Source organism: Elaeis guineensis, chromosome 1 (genome assembly GCF_000442705.2).
Source record: "Elaeis guineensis isolate ETL-2024a chromosome 1, EG11, whole genome shotgun sequence".
Classification (NCBI taxonomy): domain Eukaryota; kingdom Viridiplantae; phylum Streptophyta; class Magnoliopsida; order Arecales; family Arecaceae; genus Elaeis; species Elaeis guineensis.
The window spans coordinates 168,836,803-168,859,914 of record NC_025993.2 but is presented as its reverse complement, the minus strand read 5'-3'; the positions used below and the strand labels follow the sequence as shown (position 1 = coordinate 168,859,914).

The following is a 23,112-nucleotide window of genomic DNA, read 5'->3' as shown; positions in this document are numbered from 1 at the left end:
CGGTGAGGCACTGGACTTTCTTTATATTTTTTGATGGGAACATCTCCAAAATCACCTTAATCTTCTTCAGATTCGCCTTAATTCCTTGTCAGGAGATTATAAATTCAAAAAACTTTTCAGAGCTAACTTCGAAGGCACATTTTGTGGGATTCGACCACATCTTGAATCGGCACAGGGTGTCGAAGATTTTTTGAAGGTCGGCTATGTGATCTAGGGTGGCTCAACTTTTTATCAATATATCAGTCACGTAAACCTCCATGTTGCAATCAATTTGATCTTTGAAAACCTTATTCACTAGTAGCTGGTATGTTGCCCTGGTATTCTTTAGCCCAAAGAGCATCACCTGTAACAGTAGAGCCCAGAGTCAGTAATAAAGATCGTTTTCTCCTCGTCCTCAGGTACCATCCAAATTTAATTATAATCGGAGAAGGCAAAGATAAGGAGCTTGTGCCCAGAAGTAGCATCTACCAATTGATCTATCTAAGAGAGAGAATAGCCCTCTTTGGGACAGACTTTATTCAGATCACTGAAGTCAATGCATATACACCATTTTTCGTTTGCCTTCTTAACTAGCACCACGTTGGCTAGCCAGTCAAGGTACATTACTTCTCGGATGAAGCCAGTCTTTACCAGATTATCCACCTCCTTAGCAATTGCTTTTTGGTGCTCTGGGGAAAAACTTCTCTTCTTTTGCTTTATAAGACAGAAGGTCGGATCCACTCCCAAATGATAAGTCATCACCTTCGGGTCTATGCCAGGCATATCTGCCACCGTCCAAGTGAACAGATCCGTATTTTTCTGCAAAAGAGCAATTAGCCGAGCTTTGGTTACTTGATTTATGGATGATCTGATTTTCATAGTTTGATGAAGATTTTCTTTCCCCAGATAGACCTCCACTAAATCCTCGGACGGCCGAGCATGCTCCCTAGCCAGATCATGGCAGGCATCCAAACCTATTGGGAGCTCAGGTTGGGGCACCGCAGGCTGTTCCTTCGCCTGTAGCTTAGTAGCAAAACACTGTTGGGCTATGGCTTGATTACCTCGGACTTGCTCCACTCCAGCTTCCATCAAAATTTTCATCATCAAGTGGTAGCTCGACACCACTACCTTCAGCGCCCCTAGACTTGGTCGGCCAAGTATTGCATTGTAGGCTGACAGTAGGTTAAGCATAAGAAAATCAATGTGGATGGTCACCTACCTGGGTTTGGTTCCCACCGTAAGGGGTAGTCTGACGGTTCCCTTCGAAATTATCGAACTTTCAGAGAAATCTTGGATCATAGTACTAAATTTATTTTAACAATTCTAGAATAAACCCCATTACAGTGAAAGCAGCAAGGTACAAAATGTCGATAGAACTCCCATTATCAATAAAAATGTGGTGTGTATTATAGTCTGCAATATTAGTAGTAATAACCACCGCATCATTGTGTGGAGTTTGTATACCTTCAACATCTTGTTCGGTGAAGATTATTGGCTCCTCGAGCCGAGATCTCTTCGCCGCATGCAGCTCCATCGATCCAGACGACCCCCAAGTTATCATGTAAATTTCACCCTATAGGGATCGATCTTCTGCTACCGCCTGTGGTTGCACTGGTGCTGGTCGAGGTTAAGGTTGAGGAGGCTGGCACTATCACTGCTGAAGCACGGGATGTCTCCGCTGCTGCTATCTTGCCCTTGGAGGATATCGACATGGAGGACCTTATCGTCGGATGAACTGATCCAACCTCCCTTCTGAGATCAAATGCTCAATTTTCTCTTTGAGCTGGTAACAATCGTCGGTATCGTAACCATGGTCACAATGATAAAAGCAATACTTGTCTAGATCGCGGTGCTCCGGGCTAGTCCGCATCTTTGGAGGTGGAGGCAGCTCAATTCGCACCTCCATCAAAATCTCTCTCATAGAAGATTCAAAGGAGTGAGATCACCGAATCATCTCAAAAGTGATCGATTCCTCCTCGATGAAATATTTCTTCTCCTCGGTGGGGATCTTCAATGACGATGATTTTCATCATTTCATTTGGACGAGCGAGTCCTGCTCTACTCTTGATTGTCCAGAGTTTGGGTTATTCGGGCGATTTCTTCCACCAAAAAATCTTCTAATCGAATATATTTCTTTGCCTAAGCTAGCATTTTTGAAAAATTTTGGAGAAAGATCTTTAACAGTGACTTTTTGAAGTCATCCATCAACAATCCATCCTTCAGGATGGACATTGTAACCAAGTGATCTAAATCACGGACTTTCAACATAGTTCTATTGAATCGAGCTACGTAAGATCGAATGGACTCACCCTCCTTCTGTTTGATGGTCTGAAGGTAGTCTGAGTACTTTTGTTATCGTCGACTAGTGATGAAATGGGCAACAAAGGCTTGGTTCAGCTGTCAGAAAGAGTGAATAGAAATCGACTTCAGATCGAAATACCAATATCGAGCTATCCCATTCAAAATGGAGGGGAAGGCTCGACACAAGATAGTGTCGGAGGCTTCCTGAAGGAGCATGACTACTCGAAAGCTGTTGACATGATCAGTGGGGTCTGTGGTCCCATCGTAGCTCTCCAACTGAGAAACTTTGAAGTTTGGTAGGATAGGTTCTTAGAGAATACTCGCCACAAAAGGCAGTTCAAAATCGAACCCGTTGGATGGTGCTAATAGGTTGTTGCAAATATGCTGAATCTTTCGATCCATTTCTCGAAGTCTTCATTCGACTTCTACATCTTGGTTGGTATGTGCTTCAAAATATGGAGAAGATCGTCGATCGGGGGTTAAATCATGCCCCGATTGAGGACTCGAAGATCGCCGTCTCCTTGGTTCTTAGGTCTAATCCACCATCAGTCATTGGGCTGGGGGGATTTGGGTTTGATTTGCCAACTGTAATGCTGATGGAAGTTGGATCGCTGCCTGAACGACAACCATGCATTGTTGCATCTACTGAAAAAGAAGATTGAATTGCTTCACGATCATCGCCGTGGGCTACTGTACCAGCACATGAACTTCTGCCATCACTGGAGGTGCAGGAGTAGAGTGATTTACTTCATTCTGCACCTATTGGGAGGTGAAGGTATTAGTTCGTTAGGAGGAAATTCTGCATGGAGCCATCATTAAGAGTTTCTAACTTGTCTGCTTCTTTTTATAGGACTTGAGATTCGATCCTTCCTCTATCTGTTGCGGTTTGTTTTTGGTTGACACCAGAAGACAAGAAGGCACAGTGTTGGAGCAACTTGTAAAAAAATTCGGACTGAAAGATTGTACTCCGACGAGGATCCTCCGACACTCAAGTCAGAATGCACAAACAGAGAAGTAGAGTTTTTAGCTCTCTGAGATGGATTACTTACCTGAATCCTCGGAGTTTAAGTATTTATAGAGAAGATGGCTGTGTAACTGTTCTTGAAAGATAGGCTGATCGAATCTGGTATGATTATTTGATTGTGATTCTTAGAACCAAGTGGTTGCACCTGTAAGATTCTCAAGATCAAATAGTTGCACCCAAATAGGATTGACAGCTGTGATCAATAGATGCTTGCCTTTTGAATCTGAGCCTGGTTAATCTACTTTCGAGGAGAGATCAAAGAGTGTGGTGTGTCGACTAAGGCTCAAAGCCAGTTACCGATCGACTAAGAGTTGGGAGTAATAGTTTTTTTATCAAAACTCGGTTAGATGGATTGATCTGGAAGACTAGCCAACTCGCAGTTGTTATACTGATCAGAGATTATTCCGATATGCAAGTCGAGTAGGAATCAGATGCGACTAGGGATTGACCAGCAAGTTTTTCGACCAAGGGTCGGATCAAATCTTTTCATCTAGGATTCAAGCAAAGAACCATCCAACCAGAGGTCGAATCAAAGACTGGCCGATTAGGGGTCGGACCAGGCACACATCGATTAGGAGTTGGATGAGTCATAATCAATCATGCGACTGCACTGCTTAAGCTGTACAATCTAACTAGCTCTTTTAGATCAAAAATCGGATCAAGAATATACCGATGAGGGGTCGGACAGAATAGCCTCCGATCAAGGATCGAGACAGACATTTACCGATCAGGGGTCGGGCAAACCACAATAATTAGACAACTTAAGAAGCACTGATATAGATCCAATGGTTCATAATGGATATGAATCTTCATACCAGTACTAATACACCGGATCCCATTAAAACTCTATAGTTAAGCGTGCTTGGGCGAAAGTAATACTAGGATGGGTGACCCCCTAGGAAGTCCTCCTGTTGCACCCCTTTCTCTATCTGTTGCGGCTTATTTCTGATTGACATCAGAAGATAAGGAGGTGCAGCATTGGAGCAATCTGCAAAAATATCCGGATCAGAGGATTATGCTCTGACGAGGATCCTCCGATGTTCAAGTCAAAATGTGCAAACAGAGAAGCAAAGTTTTTAGCTTTCTAAGATGGATTACTTATCTGGATCCTTAGGGTTCGAGTATTTATAGAGGAGATGGCTGTGTAACCATTCTTGAAAGACAGACTGGCCGAATCTGATGCAATTATTTGATTGTGATTTTCAGGATCAAGCGATTGCACTTGTAAGATTCTCAAGATCAGACAGTTGTACCCAGATAGGATTGACAGCTGTGGTCAGTTGGTGCCTGTCTTTTGAATCTAAGTCTAGTCAATCTACTTTCAAAGAGAGATCAGAGAGTGTGGTATGCCGATTAAGGCTCGAAGCCAATTGCCGATCGATTAGGAGTTAAGACTGATAGTTTTTTGACTAAGACTCGGTTAGATGGATTGATTCGAAAGACTAGCTGATTCATAGTTGTTATGCTGACCAGAGATTGTTCCGATATGCAAGTCGAGTAGGGATCGAATGTGACTGGGGATCGACCAATAAGTTTTCAGACCAAGGGTCGGACCAAACCTTTTTCATCTAGGATTCAGATAAAGAACCATCCGACTAGGGGTTGGATCAAAGACTGACTTACTAGGTGTCGGACCAGGCACATGCCGACTCAGGATCGGATAAGTCATAATCAATCATGCGACTGTACTACTTAAGGTGTGCACCCTGACTAGCTCTTTTAAATCAGAAGTCGAATCAAAAATATACCGACGAGGGGTCGAATATAATAGCCTCCGACCAAAGATCGGGATAGATATTTGCCGACTAGAGGTCGGATAAACCACAATAATTAGATCGCTTGAGAGGCACTGATATAGACCTGATGGATCATAATGGGCATGAATCTTCATACATCATCGATCCATTCCAAATTACTCCTAGCAAGTTATTTAGCAATGTTTAACCTCTAGTCAAGAAGCAGAACTTAAAATCAAGAGGGTGTTGTTTATCCAAAAATAATAATAATCAAGAGGGGGTTACATTTGACCCCTATTGTTGTATTTTTAGGAATAAAAACTTATGTCGTAAAATTTAACCGTCAAACTATTTGATGAATAGCATCACATCAATGTGGGAATACCTTAGAGAGCAAATTATTTTGCACATTAATTTGTATGATGAAGATGCATAAATATGCAATCAAGAGAAACCATTGTAATCTCTATCTCAATTTGAAAAATTGCTTTACTAACAAAATGGATTTTAAGAAAAAAGAAATGAAACTAAATGAAGTACTTAATAGGGATTACATATCCATATCCAAAAAAAAAAGAAAAACAAAATCTTATAGTGCCAAGATTACGCATTACTATTCAATATGTTGTTTGTGATTTGGACATAATTTGGAGTATGGTTTATCTAGTAGAATAGAGGAGTAGATGAGATATTTTCTATGAATTTTCCAAAAGCCTATTAGATGGAAATACTAATTTATGTTGTATTTCGGACATGTTTATTATTTGCATATATATGATCTTTACATTTGGGGCACATTGAAACTATCAACAACACTGCCAGTTTAGAAGAGGCTATATTTAAATAGATAAGATGAAATTTAGAGTAAAAGTTGGTAGAAAGTCTACCGCCACAATATTTATATTTTTGTTAGGGGCTGTTTGGATGGTTGCACCTAAATGTAAGTGGATCTTAGTTGCAATAAGCTGCCCCAATCCCATGTTTAGATAGCTACAAGTATTGTGAGGCCCACATATTTGGAAATGTAATCGGTGATTAGGCTCTATTAACTCCCATTTATTATGGTAGTTAGGCCTTAAGAGCTTGTTTGCTATTATTGCCCATGGAAAACCTTCATTTCTTCTTTCAGTTTATTTCTCTGGCTTCCTCCAACCATCGTCCCTTCCTCGATACTTTCATGACCACCGTCTACTACTCAAAGTTTGCTTTGTTTTCTTCTCATCCTTATGCTCGTCCATCGTTTCTTCCTTCTTCTTTATCCTTGTCCAATGGTCTCTATTCTTAGGCCATACAACTTTCTATCTATTCTTTTCCAAACATGTTGATTGACAACCCAAAATTTTAATTCCCATTCAAGGCTAAAATCATAAACCCTAGCCCCAATTTCTACCTAAATGCTAAAGGCTACCCCATACATCTCCATCAATGTGTCGATTTGAACCTCCTCCATGGCTATCAACCCATTCCTTGCTTAATCTACCGAATTGATATAAGCCTAAACCTAATACCCAACTTTTTCCAAAAACCTAAGTTTTGGCTCATACGTATTGACCAATATAGGAGGAGATTTGGAGCTCTACATGCTAATAGCCTAATCTTCCAAACTGATCTAACTCTAACTCTAATATCTAACTTCTACTCGAAACCCTAACTATTGGCTCATACTTATTGACCCGTATAGGAGATTCGGAGCTTTGCATGCTAATACTTATCCCATGTTTCTACCTAAGCCATACCTAGATTACTAACATCCCAATTAAATTGTTTTATTATAGATACAATTATCAATAGTAATTGTACCAGTTGGTTAGTTCATGACATGGTTGTGTACCTTGATATTATGCTAAAACATTGTCATACTTGATTAGTATAATTTTTTGAGCATGGAAGTAGATATGATTGCATGGTTAGATTTTATAGTGAAATATTTTAGATTGAATTAGTTGAAACATTTGCAGATTAGTGGGTTTATGTCCAAGTGGATACAAAAACTAATTATATTATTTGGATATTTTTATTCATGTGGCAGGTTGGGAGATAAGCTCTTTAATATGTTTAAGAGGTGATAGGTTCAATGTCCATCTTATTACGGTCAAGGATTAAAGGGTCGGATGGCTGAATTGACTCCGTATCCGTATACGTGAGATATTGTCTGTTTTGACTCGGATCATCTTTGTATTTCAGTAAATTTTAGCTATTTAGAGCCTCACAATTTTGTCTTTTAAAAAAGATTTCATGTGGGAGAAAATTATAATTTCTTTTGATTCATAATCGATGTAAAATTAAAAATATTCTTTTCATCTATACCACAATACATCCCTGAATATATGTAGATAAATATTAGAGATATCCTAACTCCATCCTATCTAACCTCAAATATATGATGTTGACGGTCCTCTAGCATTGCTCTCAAAGAAAAAAAAAAAAAAGATTGTGAGGATGGAAAATCTCTCCTAGTTATCAAAAGAATGGAGACGGGATGTCAGCCACCCATCCAATTCCAGCATGCCTTATCGCTGCTGCCAGTCTGCGTCAGCCAGCCGGCGCCTGTGTACACGTGCGCAACTCATGCTGACTGTGAATCTCTGCCCGCATATAATGTCTACAAATACGAACATCCGCATAACAACTCCTGTCTGAAGGAAAGAGCGGTTGCCGAAGTCCGCACCACCGACTTCAAAATATGATGACGGCAGCACGGGGACTCCGAATTGCGGACTAGTTTGAAAGCCGCAGCCAGGTGTGTTTCTATCCGTCTCCACATCCGACGGCTAAGGCTCAACCTCGCCTTATATAAACCGCCAGCCCCCCTCTTCCTCTGACCCTCTCTCTTTCTCTCTCCCAAGATAGAGTGAGATAAAGTAAGAGGCAGCGGCGTGGCTTCGGAGAGCCTCCGGAAGAGCGTCGTCTGCGCTTGGTTTCCCCCGAGCGGATGGCGTGCCGGCTCTCCAATCCCGCCTTCCAACTCGAGGTAAACAATTTTTTTTTTTTTTGCACCAATCCCAAAATTTTGATTCCAACTCCAGATAGGATTACACTGGTTATCTATGATTTTTCTTTCACCTTTTGGGATTTTTTTTTCTTTTTTAATTTTAGGCGCCGCCTGTCAGAGCATCATGCGGCGCGAGGTCGAAAGTTTCTCCTGGTTGGTCTCAAATCCCCCAATATAAACCGGATTTATGATTCTATTTGTTTAACCGATTGGTTTGTTTGGATTCTATGGTTGGTTGCCGAGACATTCATGCTACTTGTACGACATTTTTGTTGGAAGGGGTTTTGAATTCAATGGTTTTGAAGGGGTTTGAGTGAATATCTTATTATTTTAGTATTTGAAATAGCTTCATTTACTATTACTTAGTGTTTGCTACTGAAGAATCCTCTATGTTGTGATCTCTCCGAATTCTAGCATTCGTATTGGTGGTAAATCACAACTAAGATATTGGAGCTATTTGCAGTTAAACATCATGTTCAACTTCCGATTTTTTCCTTCTCTTTTCTTTTTTTCTTTCAAGTAATCCAAGGTCCCTACCATAAGAGTTGGGTAGTTCATTTTATGTTTGATTTCTTATGCTATGGAATTTCCTCGAGCAGATTGTGTTCCATTTTTACGTCTTTAGCTTTTCAATAGTGAATGTGGTCCATGATCGATATCTTTGTCCTTTTTGGGTCCTCATTAAACCATATGCATATTTAGGCAGTACCACAAGGTTCGCATCTCCATTGAATGGTTTTACACATTGTCCCCAAGGTTTCTCTTCCAACTAATTAGTCTTCCATGTCCTATGGTACCCAAGGATTTATGTGGTGGTCCTTATCTTTTCAGCACCACATGATACATGTAGTGCCACACAATTACTGGAATGATAATATAGAGGTGCGTATTAGTATCCTAATCCTTAGATTCATACCATACAATGTCTCAAGCAAGGTTCACTGAACCATCCCGACCCATCCAGTTCGAGGTGTGCTGAACCGTACAGGTGGCCAACTGGGATGGTTCCGGTATTCGAAAAGAAACACTGACAAGGATTGGGGGGAGGGAAAAGGAAAGAGAGGAAGAGAGAGAGGGAGGAGAGAAGGAGAGGGAAAGGCCGAGAAAGCCAATGGAGGTTGTCATAGGCCCAATGAGGCCCTCAGAGGGTCATAGAGGCCTTTAGAGAGAAGAAAATAGAGAGAGAGCGAAGGGGCGGAGGAGGGAGAGGGAGAGGGCGGGGAGGCTGGTAGAAGCTATTAGAGGACCATAGAGGCCCTCGAATAGTCGGATCTTCCTCTCCATCCTTCGTCGGATCAAAATAGAGGTGACTCACCTTTATTTCAATTGTAATTTAAATTTTTTTGCCAACTCATGAAGTCGGTAAAAACAAAGAGTAAATCATGGTCGAAACAAGGGAAAGGAGGAAGATCCGACTCTCTGGGGGCCTCCGTGGCCCTCCTATGGCCACCGCCAGCCTCCCCACCCTCTCCCTCTCCCTCACCCTCTCCTTCCCTCCCCACTCTCTCTCTTCCTCTCTTCGGTTCGCCCTCTCCCATGCTCTTTTTACTGTGTCAGTTTAAGCACGACACGGAATGATATGAGGGCGTACTGAATCGTGCCGCTAGCCAATCAGTATAGGCCCTAGTATTGGTACAGTGAATCTTGGACTCTCAAGTAGGCAAAAATACACTCTTAAGCATTGAAAACAAACTTTCCGACTCCAATACAATTAAAGTAGCTTAGATGCAGAATGAATAGTTTTTGTCAGAAAAGTGTGTTGGCATTGTAATTTTTGCTCAGTCTTGCATATCATTTTTCCTTCTTAGTGCAATATGGCAGATAATAGGGACAAGGCTTAATAGTTATGGTTATGATTGTCTGTGCTTGCTAAGTGTCAACATGAATATTTTGCACTTGTATATTGTGCCAAGCCTTGAGTAGCATAGGTATGAGGTGTGGTTTCATGAACCTTGCTAGTAGATGTCACTTTGGTTTAATTGTTTTAGCTAGGAATGCATCAATTCATCTAGGATTCACATGAGGCCCAAACAAGCATGCATGGTGGGTTCAAATGTTTCTGAAATCAACCATATGAATGGGCTAAGTTCGTCAGTTAATTTAAGATTGTTTGTTTTTTTTTCAATTGCTATTTACCATCATGTTTTTCCTGCCAACTAGACATATTTGGTAATTTGCATGACTATGAACCTGAGATGCTTTTACATCATAACTCTATCTATGTCATTCCCTAGTACCTTTGGCAAACATCTGATGCTTCTTTGTCATCTCTATCATCATAGGCTCGCTCAGTCTAAAAATTTCCAACATAGTAGAAATGCATGCATGATTATATCCTATCCTTGTTTCATTTATCTTAATTCTAGGAAGATGTTGAGAAGTTCAAAACTTTTTTAATTTTCATGTCCTCAAGATGATGTTTTTTTGGAGAGGTTGTGATGCCATTAAAAAAAAAAAACTGTTAATTTGTTATATGTTGAACTTTGGTCATCAACTTATTAGCTTACTTTATAGCATATATTGCGTTCCTAACAATTGTAACATAAAACCATTACTAAGAATGATGTGTGTAAAGATTTACTGGTGTTCTTTTCTGTTTTCATAGGCATGTACTGCCTGAAATGGAGAACTTTCCAGCACCAAGGACATATTTCCTATCAATCTTTGCCCTACAAGAAATCAACCAAAGTTGTTCAGGCTGCAGTGCTCCCCATTTCAGCACCATTGCTAGAAAATGAGGAACAGAGAAAGCAGCTGTGCGAAATGTATGGATTTACACAAATTGGGGAACCACTTCCAGATAATATTACTCTGAAGAATGTCATGGATACCCTGCCTAAAAAGGTGTGGCAGAACATGCCTGTTTGTGTCCCTCTTACTTTTTTCTTGCCTGTTTTGTTTCACATAACAACTTCTGAGATTCTTCTTTGAAGGTGTTTGAAATTGATGACATGAAAGCTTGGAAGTCAGTTTTGATATCTGTAACTTCTTATGCATTGGGAATTTTTATGCTTTCTAAAGCTCCATGGTATTTGCTTCCCCTGGCTTGGGCATGGACTGGCACAGCTGCGACAGGGGTTAGTTGTTCATTCCTCCATCTACCACCAAGATTGTTTCTCAAGTGAAAATAAGAAGTCATTACTTGTTAGATTTTTTTCTTCCATATATTATTTAATGTTCCCTTTTTGAAGTTTTTTGTCATAGGCCATGACTGTGCTCACAAATCATTTTCGAGGAATAAATTGGTGGAAGATATTGTTGGAACTCTTGCCTTTTTGCCTCTGATTTATCCTTATGAACCTTGGCGGTTTAAGCACGATAGACACCATGCCAAGACAAACATGTTTGTACTTTATTCCCTTTAACTCTTTCTGTTTCTCTCATCACCTCCTGTACATTGTTATACTTTTTTAAAAAATCAACGTGTTGCCACTACTTATTTTAGACAATGTGCTTCTGATTCTTGGTGAATATATATACTGTCGATCTTTTATACTTGCATTTGCTTGATGATTTATGTCGAATTTGCATATTGCCAATCTTCTATAAAATGTTTATTCACCTAGAGAACTGATTCTTTGCATTGTTATGCAGGGAATAAATTGCCTAGCATTTACTCCCACTAATAGTGGGGATCTGGACTATATTGTTTAGGAGTAGAGATTTGAATTTTGATTTTAGGTTTAGTTAGACATATATTTCATTTAAGCAATGTTCTCTTGAGTCTTGGTAAAATTGTGTACCATCAATCCTCTATATTCATAACATATGTGGAATTTCCATTTTTCCTGTCTTCTTAAGAATGTTCATTTACCTAGAAGGACTCATTCTTTGCGCTATTCTGCAGAGAGTAAATTGCTTGGCATTTGCTCCAACCAAGCCTGTGGGTCTAGGTTTATAGTATATGAGTGGAGCTTCGAATCTTGATTTCAAGTTTAGTTAGACATATTTTCTTTTCTTACAAAAGTTAAGTTCCAAGTCTTACTTTGACATAGTCTCAGGTATTTAGATCTGGAGTATGCTGTGTAGTTGAAGAAACCTCGCCTCCAATTGCAACTTCACTAGACAGACACATGTGCATGCATGCAACATTCCTGTATATATTTATTCAAGGGATGCATAAACACAGAATATTTCGTTTCTTACCTCTAAATTTTTTTCTCCTTTAGCATATTTGAGCTCTATGCTATGATGTATTGACATTCATGGTTGCAAGGCAACTGTTCTTCTGCTTGAATGTTAAACCCTTTTTTTTTCCTTTTGAAATTTCAGGTTGTCAGAAGATACCGCTTGGCACCCTGTTTGGAGAAAGGAAATTGACTCCTCCCCAGTTCTGAGGAAGGCAATCATCTTAGGTTATGGGCCATTTAGGCCTTGGATGTCTATAGCTCACTGGTACTATGCAAACTGTCATCTTCTTTTCTTTTATATGTGGATATGCATGCATAATATGTCCAGTATTTATTAATGTCATTTGATATTCATTTCTCTGAACATCATCAAGTTTGTTATCAGGTTAATGTGGCACTTCGATTTGAAAAAGTTCAGACCATCTGAAGTTGGAAGGGTGAAAATAAGCTTGGCATGCGTATTTGCATTTATTGCAATTGGATGGCCACTGATTGTTTATAAGACAGGGGTCCTAGGATGGATCAAGTTTTGGTTCATGCCATGGATGGTGTATCACTTTTGGGTACCTTTTCTATCTCTACTATATCTTATCATCAGTAATACAAACGTAATTTGCTGTCATAGAGTGCGAGCCTTGGTGCAACAGTAAGGTTGCTTCACTTTGACGTGGATGCCATGGGTTCAAAACACGGACATAGCCTTTCCTTGTGCAGGGGCACGACCGCATACATCTGACCCTCCTTATATCCCGCAATGGCAGGAGCCCATGCACTGGGCCACCCCTCTTATGATTTGCTGCCATAGACCTATTTTTAGGATAAGGCTTGTTGTAAAATCATATGGCATTTTTGTCTATATATTTTTGCCTTTTGGTAGTCCTTCAAATTGGCTGATTTAGCAGCAATTATTTTAAACACTGTATCTAATCACAGTTTATTTTTAATTTTCTAGATGAGTACTTTCACAATGGTCCATCATACTGCTCCTCATATACCTTTCAAAACTTCAGAAGAGTGGAATGCTGCTCGAGCACAGCTTGGTGGCACAGTCCATTGTAATTATCCTCGTTGGTAAGTTTTCCATCTATCCTTAGCTGCACTTGCTTCAAGCTGTGCAACTATGTTTTGTTTATTAATGATTTATTAGTTTGCTAAAATGTCATCAGAGATTGCTAAGCTAACAAGATTTGAAGTTTAATATTTAATGTCCTAGCTATGTAAGTGGTAGATATTCACTTTTGGTAAAATAAATATTAAAGATGATGCTTCTTTCTATTTTTTTAAGGCCACATTTATTTCGTAAGATATATAGGAGGACAAGTCTAACTAATGCCTTGCACTTTAGTAAGTAGAGCAAGGGTTGACAGAGAAACTATAATAAAGAACCTGAAAAAAAAAAAAAAGAAAAGAAAAAGAACTAAAGTGAAACATCTGCTAATATTTTATGGAAAAATTGTCACAAATGAGACTTCAGCACACCTAGTAGTGACATAATGATACCAAAAGTCTTGTAATTATTGATTTTGCATATTTGTCCCTACAAGTTGGTAATTAGTTAGAACTATCAATCTTCATGTTGTCAGAAGTTCTGGATTTTTTCCTCATTAAATTTCACATGCCCATGATCTTGCTTGAGGTTCTAAACCTTAAACATCGGTCCCTTTATATCAGATCAGTACTAACAACCTGTTAACTGATTTAAGAGCTATTAGTTTGGAAAATACTGTTCAAACAAGGGCTAATAATTTTAGGGCTTCTAAGGATTAAGGTTTTAAATCTGGGGAATGGGAATGTCTCGAACGAGACATGCCACCATCCTGCCGATATGAGATGGGGGGATGTCCCAGGATGCATTAATCTGAATGCTGGGATGATGGTGGGACAATCTCATCCCGACACTTGGAATGATACCTCATCCTGCCTTGGTGTCTCTTGGGACATCCCACAGGATTTGAAACCATGCTAATAATTCCATGCCATTATTTGATATTAGCATACCATTTGACCTGACAAACAACTCTATTTGATTGAGGCATTTCACATTCTTCCCGTTTCCAGCACATTAGATAATCGAGGGGAAAAAAAAGCATATCGATTTCTTTATTTTCATCAATAATGTTTCTCCGAGGAACAACATTTCAACCTCTCCCCACCCCAAAATCCAGCTGGGAGTTATTTATCTTTTCGTTTGGGCTGAAGGCAATATTATATCATATATATTCACTCTGATTTGAATATCTTTCCAGAATCTTACTTATAGGCATCTCTCTTTATCTCTCTGCTTTTTCCTTTTTTCCACCCTTCATCCTACTATACCATCCATGTCACCCCTCTCTTTTTCCTGAATCATGACAAATATGTAAAATTGTTACCTATCCAGTCATCTCTCCATTTGTGGCATCTTTTTGGTTCCATGGTGTCTTACTTTCTGGCCTCTCTGACCACTTACTTGGGATTGCTGATTTTTAACATGAAGTTATGGAGAATTCAGCAATGTGGTGCTAACTGAATGTAAAGGTTTAAGAGCTTTTGTATTTTATGCTTATTTTCCACATTTTGGCATTGCATCATCTGTATGATCAATGCAATGGAAGCACTGAGTCAACTTAAATCTATTAGATGATGATGTGATAGGTTGATGGAGACCTGCTTGACATGATTGAATAGATGAAACTTTAAGACAGATTGTTAATTCTCAGGCTGAAGCATCATGTCTGGGACTGGAGGAAGACATCTTTAGGTCATGGAGTGACACCATGGGTTTAGAGAAACCACTTCATTTTGTTGAACAAGCTGAGCATGATTAACATTTGAGGGAACAATTCTTCCATAGGCAGACCTATGTGTGTTCATCAAGTTTAAACACTATCCAATTAGCTCACACCAAAAAGGTACAGACATGCAAAACTCTGATTCTGCTTCCTATTGAACCTCATGCACGAAGTAACTAAAACTTTTTAATACTAATTCCTCATGACAAAGAATTTAATGACCTAAATTATATCAAAAATTAGACTTCAGGACATGAAACTTAAAAAAGTGACTCTACGAACTAAACAAGTCTGAGAAATGTTGAGTTGAAATTAGTTTCAAAAACTATCAATGGACCAAGCCAAGTTGGGAACATTTTTATAGCAACCATGACATTATAAGAAATTTAATTCTCAGTGATGTTAAATTTGTGGCTTGCATTTCCCATACTAGAAACTACAGCTAATGGATTTTATCTTGGCAACAGCTTCCACTCATAGAGGGGCTTATTCAACAGACTGTTTTTGTGGCCAACAATAGTATTAGTCAAAATATCTAATTGATTTTGGCAGGATTGAGGTCCTATGTCATGATATCAATGTGCACATTCCCCATCATGTTTCTTCAAAAATACCGAGCTATAACTTGCAGGCAGCTCATCAGTCACTCAGAGAGAATTGGGGCAAGGTGCTTTCTGGTTTCTCACCCGATGTCATGCATTTTCTCTTCCTTAGATTATTTTATTGTTGGTTTCTTCTTCCATGTCTTTTAAACGTGCAAGGAATTCTAACACTTCATTTGCCATCTTTGGGGGATTGCTACCAACAGTATCTCAATGAAGCCAATTGGAACTGGCGTCTAATGAAGACGATAATGACTACATGTCATGTATACAATAAAGAGCAATTTTATGTGCCATTTGATAACATCTCTCCCAAAGAATCCCAGCCAATAACATTCCTTCGAAAATTCATGCCTGATTACACATGATTCCAGATGCCATTGGATGTACCTTTTAGCTTCTTCAAATTTCACCATAACCTAACGGTAATGGTAAGCATTCTCTACTTTTGTTCATTATCAAGCTTCGACAGAATATTGCTGATGTTATGCTGAGAATTGTACTTCCAAAATTTTGACTCCATGAGCTACATCTCAACGAGCTATTTGTGTAATTTCCAAGAGAGTTAATCATGAAGGAGACTTTATAATGGCATGTGTCAGAAGTGTGAAATTTGAAATGTTTATCAACTACTTTCTTTCCTTTTTGTAATTGGCCAAAAGAAAAGAATGAAAAGATAGCATTAATTGGCAGTGCAAATTGATATGTGAAGATACACCCTGAATGCTCTTGGAGAATTTTGTGTCAACATTCTCATTATTGTGTTGTGGTAGGAGCGTCAAATGGACTGAGCTGCTCAATCTTAGCTTAGGCTTGGCTTGAGAAGAGCTTGAATCAAGCTTGATTTGAAGGTCAACAAAGCAAGCTTGAACCAACAAAATAGGCTTGAAACTAATTTCAGGTGGAGCTAAAAACTGACCAGCTCAAGGAGGTACAGATATATTTGAGTTATAATATAAATATATCTTATAAGTAATGGATTATTGGATCAAGATTTTAATTGGTTTTTTTAATTCTTTGAATCAATTAAATGTTAATTTAGCTCTGAGCCAGACCTTAAACTAAGATTGAAATCAGGACATAAACTTTCATTCAAGTTTGAACCTAGCTTCATTCAGTCTCGAGTGTATTTCTGTTTGACTTAGGATTATCAGGCTGATAAAATAGGCTTGTATTTGGCTGGATTTGAAATTAAGCTTGAAATAATGGTCAACAAATTTATCTCATGCTTCAAGCTTGAAATTGGTTTCAAATCAAGCTTGATCAGACACAAACTCGACCAAGCTTGGCTTGATAACACCCTTAGTTATGTGTTATCTTGCAAAATTCAGTAGATTAAATATTATTATGTCATCAGGATTTTGGAGATTCGATCGTTTCATCTTTTGAAATACCTCAATGATGAGATCAAGAATGAATGATTAGCATGGACTCAGCAAGGAATCTTTATGCTTCATGTTGGGTCATTTTGGGTAAGAACTGGTTATTCCAGTTTGATGCTATCAATAATTCATGGATACTTCTTGTGCATTTGTATTATTATGCTTCTATGTTGATGAGTTGGTAATGATTATTTGTTAAGCTTCTCGTGGTTGTGGGTGTTGGCATATACAATTGCACGTTCATGGGGATACAGCACTAAGCTTTGAAATAATTGCAATTTTCATGTAACAATTTGTCTGTAACTGCTTTTTTGGGTAATCTATACTTTTCCGATTGCAATGTGAGCATTCATTCGTTGAATTATACCTTATTTCTACAACTAGCCATGTTGTTTTGTGCTTAATGTCCATTGACCAGAGAATTAACGGCATTGAAAGTGTAAATTGCAATTGCTCTTACGTGCACTATGTTGTCCTTTTGTTTGTTGTAGGCGGGTTGCACCAGCTTCAAGCAAACTTCTTTTTTGATATACCACCATAAGATCTCTGATAAGTGAAAACAAGTACCTTGATTTTATTTTATCTTTTTTTCAAAGAACCGGTGTGAATAACTGGAGGTCTTAATCAGCCGTAGCAAGCAAATCAGCAACTTAATTGGCTTCTATAGCTATACACCAAAATCTCCACATTCCTGCACTAAAGAAAAAAAAATCTCCACATTCTTATTTTCTGGTGTGTTATGGTAACTGGTAAGCTGTCCCATTCAAGAGTTATCTAATTGTCCAGAATAAGATCTCAAGGCATCCAATGGGCATTCCATCGTTGTGCATTACTGTGACATCAATGGCACTGCTCCATGAAACCGCTGCTATAATTGATCAGAGGTTCAGCTCACATGTTGCTGCATGAGTTCAATTAATACAAGCACCCAAGGTTTGAGTGGACTAGTTTCTTCTTCTTCTTCATCCTTCTTTTTGCTTGCTGAAAAAAAAAGCTAACGGATCAACTCCTTTTCATGTGAACTTACAAGTTATGGGAGCAGGCCCATTAAACTCTTTCCTTCCCTTCGGGACCATGAGACAATGATCACAAGCCATCGTTTTGTGCCACCGAGCCACATAAATGGGTTGTCTTCGAAAGTGATCTGGTACATCCAGATATATTATTAGTTGCCATCAGGTGTCCCATCCTAGAGCTTTAAAAATTTCAAATATATGTGGAGGCCTGTTCAAGTTTCCATCACTCCTATGGAGTCTTATGCTTGTGTTCGAAGTTAGTAGCTGTTGGACATTCCCAAAGATGTGATATGTGTATCTCATCCCAGAATGTGGGGCATCAATTCAAGCAAAGCAGGTTTAGTAAAATATAACAGGCTCAAAGAAATCTTTCACTTGAGGAACTTGCAAGCTTCTAGCAAATTATCTAAAGGTTTAGGTCGTACATCACATTACCTTTTTGGTGGGTTGGATGGTATATCATGACATAGTATGTTTTGTGGCAATTGCTTGCAGTTTCAGGCCAATGGACGTGGTATAATTGCTCTGAAGATTATATATCCATTTCTACCAAATCTAAAGCAAAAGCTCAGCCACCAACCCCCTGTTCTGCGGTTGTACCTGCTCGTGTGCAGCACCACTGCCTTGGAAGAATCTTTGTCCTATCTAGGATTGCAAGGAAAGCAGAGAGGATGGTTTTTGTGGATTTGTTTGTCCTGCTTTGAGAGTAAAAGGTAAAAGCTGTGTTAAAGGCACAAGTAAACAGAGAGCTGCTCTGAGCTGCTGTCCCAAAAATTGCACACAGAACAGTTATTTTTATGCTTGATTTTCTTCTACGATTAAGCAATCAGTGTTGTGCAAAGTACACACACCCATTCCAACATTAACGTCAAACTAATTACACCTCGATCCTCTTGGCTTAATTATGCTATAAGAAGTCACAAAAGATCACGAATGGCACACAAACAACACCACTACTCTTATCCTTTCTTCCTTGTCTCTGCTAAGCAAAAGAAGTTACAATTGAAGGTTAGTAGATGATCGGAGAAGGCGGCGTCTCCCACACATCGAACACATTCTCGTCGCTGTGCAGAGCAAACAACCGATCACCACCGATCGAGAAATCACAGATCGAACCACCGTAGCTCCTCCGAAGCGAAGATGTTAACACCCACTCAGGTCCACAGAACACCGAGATGCTGTCGTTCATGGAGGAGAACAGCTGCCCGCCATGTGCTGCGAGCTTCGGATAGCAGCTCTCCTCGGCGGGCAGCTTGCGGTTCATAAGCCTGCTTCTAGAGCTCCACCTGACCCCTCCTGCATTGCTCCTTAAATCCATGAAACCCAAGTCCTCATACTGGTTTACTACACAAATGGACCGGCCATCCTCCATTGCAATCGCATGGAGGACCCTCTTCTCATCAAGAGATGTCGTGATTCCGGCATCAGACCAAGACCACACCACACTCTTCTCCCTGAAGTCCAACAAACCAATGAAACAGTTATCCGTTCTTGGGAACAGTGTGGCAACCATCAAGCAATTGCTTCCATCCAGCCACTGGAGCTTATCAGCGTCGCCGAGAAGGCAACCTGGCGGCTCATAAAAGAAATCTACCTGCTGGCCTGTGTTCTGATCCCAGACACCAATTCCATACTCGTTGCACCTCCCCTTGCAACTAGAAAAGATCGTGTGGTCTGAGCTGCTGAAGCTGAGAGCTCCAGCAGTAAAACTCTTAACTTGGTTGTCGTGGGCTACTCGAAACCGATGACGGAGCTCGCCGGTCGACGAGCAGAACAATCCCATCCCACCGTCGCCCTTGCCGAGCCGCTCCCGGGCGGTGACGACGATGCTCTGGGTGTCGAGGTAGCCGACGTCGTTGACCTGCTGGTAGTCGAGGCTGATGGGGCGGTGCTCTTCGAGCATCCAGTCGTAGACGTGGACCATGCTGCCGTGGGCGACGCAGCAGCCGCCGTCGGGGCCGGCGCGGATGGCAGTGCCGTCACCGGGGGCTCGGCCGGCAACGGAGGCGGCGGGGCGGAGGAGGTTGCCATCGAAGGGGCCCCACCGGGCGGCGCGGACGTGGTCGAGGAGGCCGTAGAAGAGGGCCTCGCGGTAGAGGAGCCTCTCTGGGACTTTGGGCGGCACGTGGAGCTCGCCGGTGCGGAGGAGGTCGAGAAGGACGGCGAAGCAGGCGGGGTTTCGGTCGATGAAGTACTCGCCGCCGACGCCGACGCCTGCTGCGGGCTGCCGGAGATTCCAGGAATCGTCGAGGAGGGCGCCGAGCATGGAGTGGCGGCCGGCGCTGGCGAGAGTGGTGGTAGTGGTCTCAAAGATCTTGCCTCCCACAATGAATCGGACCCGGTCGCTTCCCTTCGCCATGGATCAAAGCTTACATGCCCTGGTGGAATTCGATTCAAAAAGATCGAAACTTTGGTTTAAATTTCAAATTTTAAAGCCAAAGCAGATATTTTTCGAGGCGTAATTTTGGAATCTGCTTGATAAAATCGGTTGAGAACTACTATTTAAGAAGGGAAAAAAAAAAAAGCCGAACTCAAATGGATTTCCCAAGGAATACGAGAAACAGGGAAGAACCCAGGGGAGGCGAATCAGTACAGCAAAAGAAATAAAAAGGAGAGATCTTGAAATAAGAAGGATAGGCGATTTCCCGATTTGATGTCTCAGGATTAGAAAAACTTTGATCGGATTTGAGAGCACGAACCCCTTTATTCGTCTCTTTCCGTCTAGCCTTCTCCCCTCCCCCCCCTCCCCGTCCCCTGTCCTCCCGTTCTTCGAAACTACTTGCAGTTTATTTGCTGGGTTGCTTCATAGCTTAAAACTTTGCCATCAGACGTCTCTCTTTTGGCTCCAATCGGAAGCCGTCTTGTGGGCCCCTCTCCTCTATTCGTATAGAATATGAAACTTCTCTGCTATCTAAAATCTAATCTTACGCATCTCTCTGGCGAGTGATCCTGCCTCCCTTGTGACCCCGTTGAATGGGCTGCCAGGATTGCCTGATGGATGTCATTACGTCTTACTGTGGATGGTGGTGATCTTAATAGATGGCGGTGTTCGGTGTAAGACTCACATGGGGAGAACTTTGGGGATTAAATAACAAGAGGTCTGAGAAGAACACAGGTAGGGTCCAACCGGTATCTTTTAATGTTAGCCATATGAAGTGGATTCAGATTAGCTCAGCTGAAAGTTTGCAAGTGGTCTCCTTTTTTTTTTTTTTTTTTTTTGGTAGTGAAGTTGTCTCCTATTTAAACTTTAAAGGTGATCTCTGTTGTCCTTCCAAGAGCAGTTGTCATGTTTAAATGGGAATCAGGTTCTCTGAGACCATTATTGGTGCAGAGGCTCGTTTTAGAAGTTTTATTTGGAAGTTAGGAAATCAAATTTGACCATTGGAATTGGAAAAGTAGGTGAAGCCCATTGACAGGCTTGGCTGCAAAGATTGCAATTTTCTAAGCTTGTATATTGAATCCCCTGATTATTCTTTCTTGCACCATCCTATCCTTGTCATAGCACTCTAACTTGAGCTTGTCTTGAATTACACTTGATTAAGACTGCATTGAGACTGATTGCGCCATCTTGAGCATCATATGCCATACTTGTTAGCTACAAGGAAACCTAGCATTCTGTGTCTGGTATCAAGTCATGTTCAATTAAATATTCCTATGTGTCTGATATCACCCATCCTTTTTGCTTAGTGCCTACTTAAGAGCTAAACCATCCTTTTTGCTAGAACTATCTGCCAATTTGTAAGGGGATTGGCTTTTATCAATCGAATCAAGATCATCTTTATCATTTGATCTTAGTCACGCTTTACAGTCCACACTTCTCTTGTTAATTTTGTTAAACATACATTACAGTGACACCAGGATCATCCGGCTATCTTAATGCAACTCCATTGTTTAGTTGTACTACTTCTGAACTTCTTATCAATTTCGTCGAGCTCAGTGTAAACTAATCACCAATCGAGCTAGCTATGATTAGTATAAATAATGAACTGGTGCAGCTGATCCACAGCATGTGGATTCGCATAGTGGCAGCCGCATTTACCCAAAAAGAAAACCGGCCAGTCCCAACCTGCACCAGGATTCCACTGGCCGTGTGTGGACCACCATTATCGCGCGTTCCACGCCTCGGATTTCCAGGGCGGCACGGTCGTGCACAGCGTTCCAACGTAAAGGCGAAGAAGACCCAGTCCTCGAACGACGATTCCGTCGTCGTGGAAGAAAATATTACTTACAAGTCGACGCCGACTCGGTCCCGGCCGTCTGTTTTACAATTCTTCTATTCTCATAGTTGACATTGGGGCTCCAAGGAACCGTTTGGAGTTTTGATGTCGGGCTGTACGTTTCACGGTATTGACCATTGAATCATGCATTGCAAATTTTTCGACATAATTTACGCTATGGATGAAAAAATTATGTTAGAGTATTTTAAAATATATATATATATATATAATATAATCCAACTATTGACATCGTGAAAAAAAAAAAATCATATTTTTTTATACAAAAGACACAATTTGAACCTAAGCTTTTGATATAGCCAGAGAGTTGTTATTTACATTGGAGGTTTGAGATTGTATCTTTTGTATGAAAAAATTCATTTTCTTCCGTGATGCCTAACGTTGAATCATACAATGTTCATTTTGAGATCCATACATCCCAACCTCCTTTTGTGCATTTATATGAATTTGAAACGATGATCGTACAATTTAATGATAGATATCATAAAAAAAATTATTTATTTTTTCGTGCAAAAGATGCAAGCTAAACCTCTAGTATGGCGGTCAAGGAGAAGAGGGTATGTTGGCCGGGTCAACACGGCCCTAAGTACTTTTGAGACAATGATGGATGACATCATGGCTCGGACAATGCAGAGATTGTGTACTATAAGTTCGACCAGGGAATTCAATGGGCTGCGGGTCTTACGAGGCAAACAGGCCAACTCAGCTTGCCGCCACCTTTGACCTATGAATTGGGCCACATACTAGATCCCATATTTTGTGTGTACGTGGCACCACCAAGTGTATACCCACACATACATATACCTATATGGTCTATTGTAACTTTTAGTCTTTTATAGACCATAATGGGTGGTAGCATGAATTGCAACTCTTATAAATTCAAACATTTGGCAACAAAACCGTTTGCAGTTAATCCTTTATCTTTCCATCTCTTCGGGTATATT

The 23,112-nt window shown here is 40.4% G+C and overlaps 3 protein-coding genes across 12 annotated transcripts; 1 reads left to right on the top strand and 2 right to left on the bottom strand.

Moving 5' to 3' along the window:
* Positions 1–220: 220 nt before the first annotated feature.
* LOC140857147 (uncharacterized) lies at positions 221–1,513 on the bottom strand. The gene is made up of 3 exons (XM_073255620.1): positions 1,444–1,513; positions 562–1,151; positions 221–343 (listed from the first exon to the last, which is right to left on the bottom strand). Exons 1-3 carry the CDS (start codon positions 1,511–1,513, stop codon positions 221–223), a joined length of 783 nt encoding a protein of 260 aa, XP_073111721.1.
* A 6,262-nt stretch (positions 1,514–7,775) lies between these two features.
* LOC105060194 (omega-6 fatty acid desaturase, chloroplastic) lies at positions 7,776–18,821 on the top strand. Of its 10 annotated transcripts, none has more exons than XR_003798453.2 (13): positions 7,843–8,011; positions 8,137–8,185; positions 10,638–10,876; positions 10,966–11,109; positions 11,224–11,375; positions 12,305–12,427; positions 12,548–12,725; positions 13,115–13,233; positions 15,486–15,600; positions 15,742–15,966; positions 16,309–16,466; positions 16,893–17,007; positions 18,429–18,821. XR_003798453.2 is itself a non-coding variant. In XM_010943801.4 (10 exons), the coding sequence occupies exons 1-10, from the start codon at positions 7,973–7,975 to the stop codon at positions 15,901–15,903; spliced, it is 1,320 nt and encodes a 439-aa protein (XP_010942103.1). In that variant the 5' UTR covers positions 7,843–7,972; the 3' UTR covers positions 15,904–16,124. The 10 variants fall into 10 exon arrangements, 3 of the variants coding, with proteins under 3 accessions (XP_010942104.1, XP_010942103.1, XP_073104020.1); XR_012136364.1 differs by lacking the exon at positions 18,429–18,821 and adding an exon at positions 17,409–18,316; XR_003798452.2 differs by lacking the exon at positions 16,309–16,466.
* On the bottom strand, positions 18,802–20,680 carry LOC105060196 (BTB/POZ domain-containing protein At4g30940). The gene has a single exon (XM_019845717.3). The coding sequence runs from the start codon at positions 20,290–20,292 to the stop codon at positions 18,943–18,945; it is 1,350 nt and encodes a 449-aa protein (XP_019701276.1). The 5' UTR covers positions 20,293–20,680; the 3' UTR covers positions 18,802–18,942.
* Between the last annotated feature and the right edge of the window lie 2,432 nt (positions 20,681–23,112).

Coding starts and splice junctions, on each gene's coding strand:
- LOC105060196 (XM_019845717.3), bottom strand. CDS start 20,292: ATGGCGAAGGGAAGCGACCGGGTCCGATTCATTGTGGGAGGCAAGATC.
- LOC105060194 (XM_010943801.4), top strand. CDS start 7,973: ATGGCGTGCCGGCTCTCCAATCCCGCCTTCCAACTCGAG. Junction 8,012..8,136: donor ATCCCGCCTTCCAACTCGAG/GTAAACAATTTT, acceptor TTTTAATTTTAG/GCGCCGCCTGTCAGAGCATC. Junction 15,601..15,741: donor TCAGAGAGAATTGGGGCAAG/GTGCTTTCTGGT, acceptor TGCTACCAACAG/TATCTCAATGAAGCCAATTG.
- LOC140857147 (XM_073255620.1), bottom strand. CDS start 1,513: ATGGAGCTGCATGCGGCGAAGAGATCTCGGCTCGAGGAGCCAATAATC. Junction 1,152..1,443: donor CACCGAACAAGATGTTGAAG/GTATACAAACTC, acceptor ACCTACTGTCAG/CCTACAATGCAATACTTGGC. Junction 344..561: donor ACGTGGTGCTAGTTAAGAAG/GCAAACGAAAAA, acceptor CTACTGTTACAG/GTGATGCTCTTTGGGCTAAA.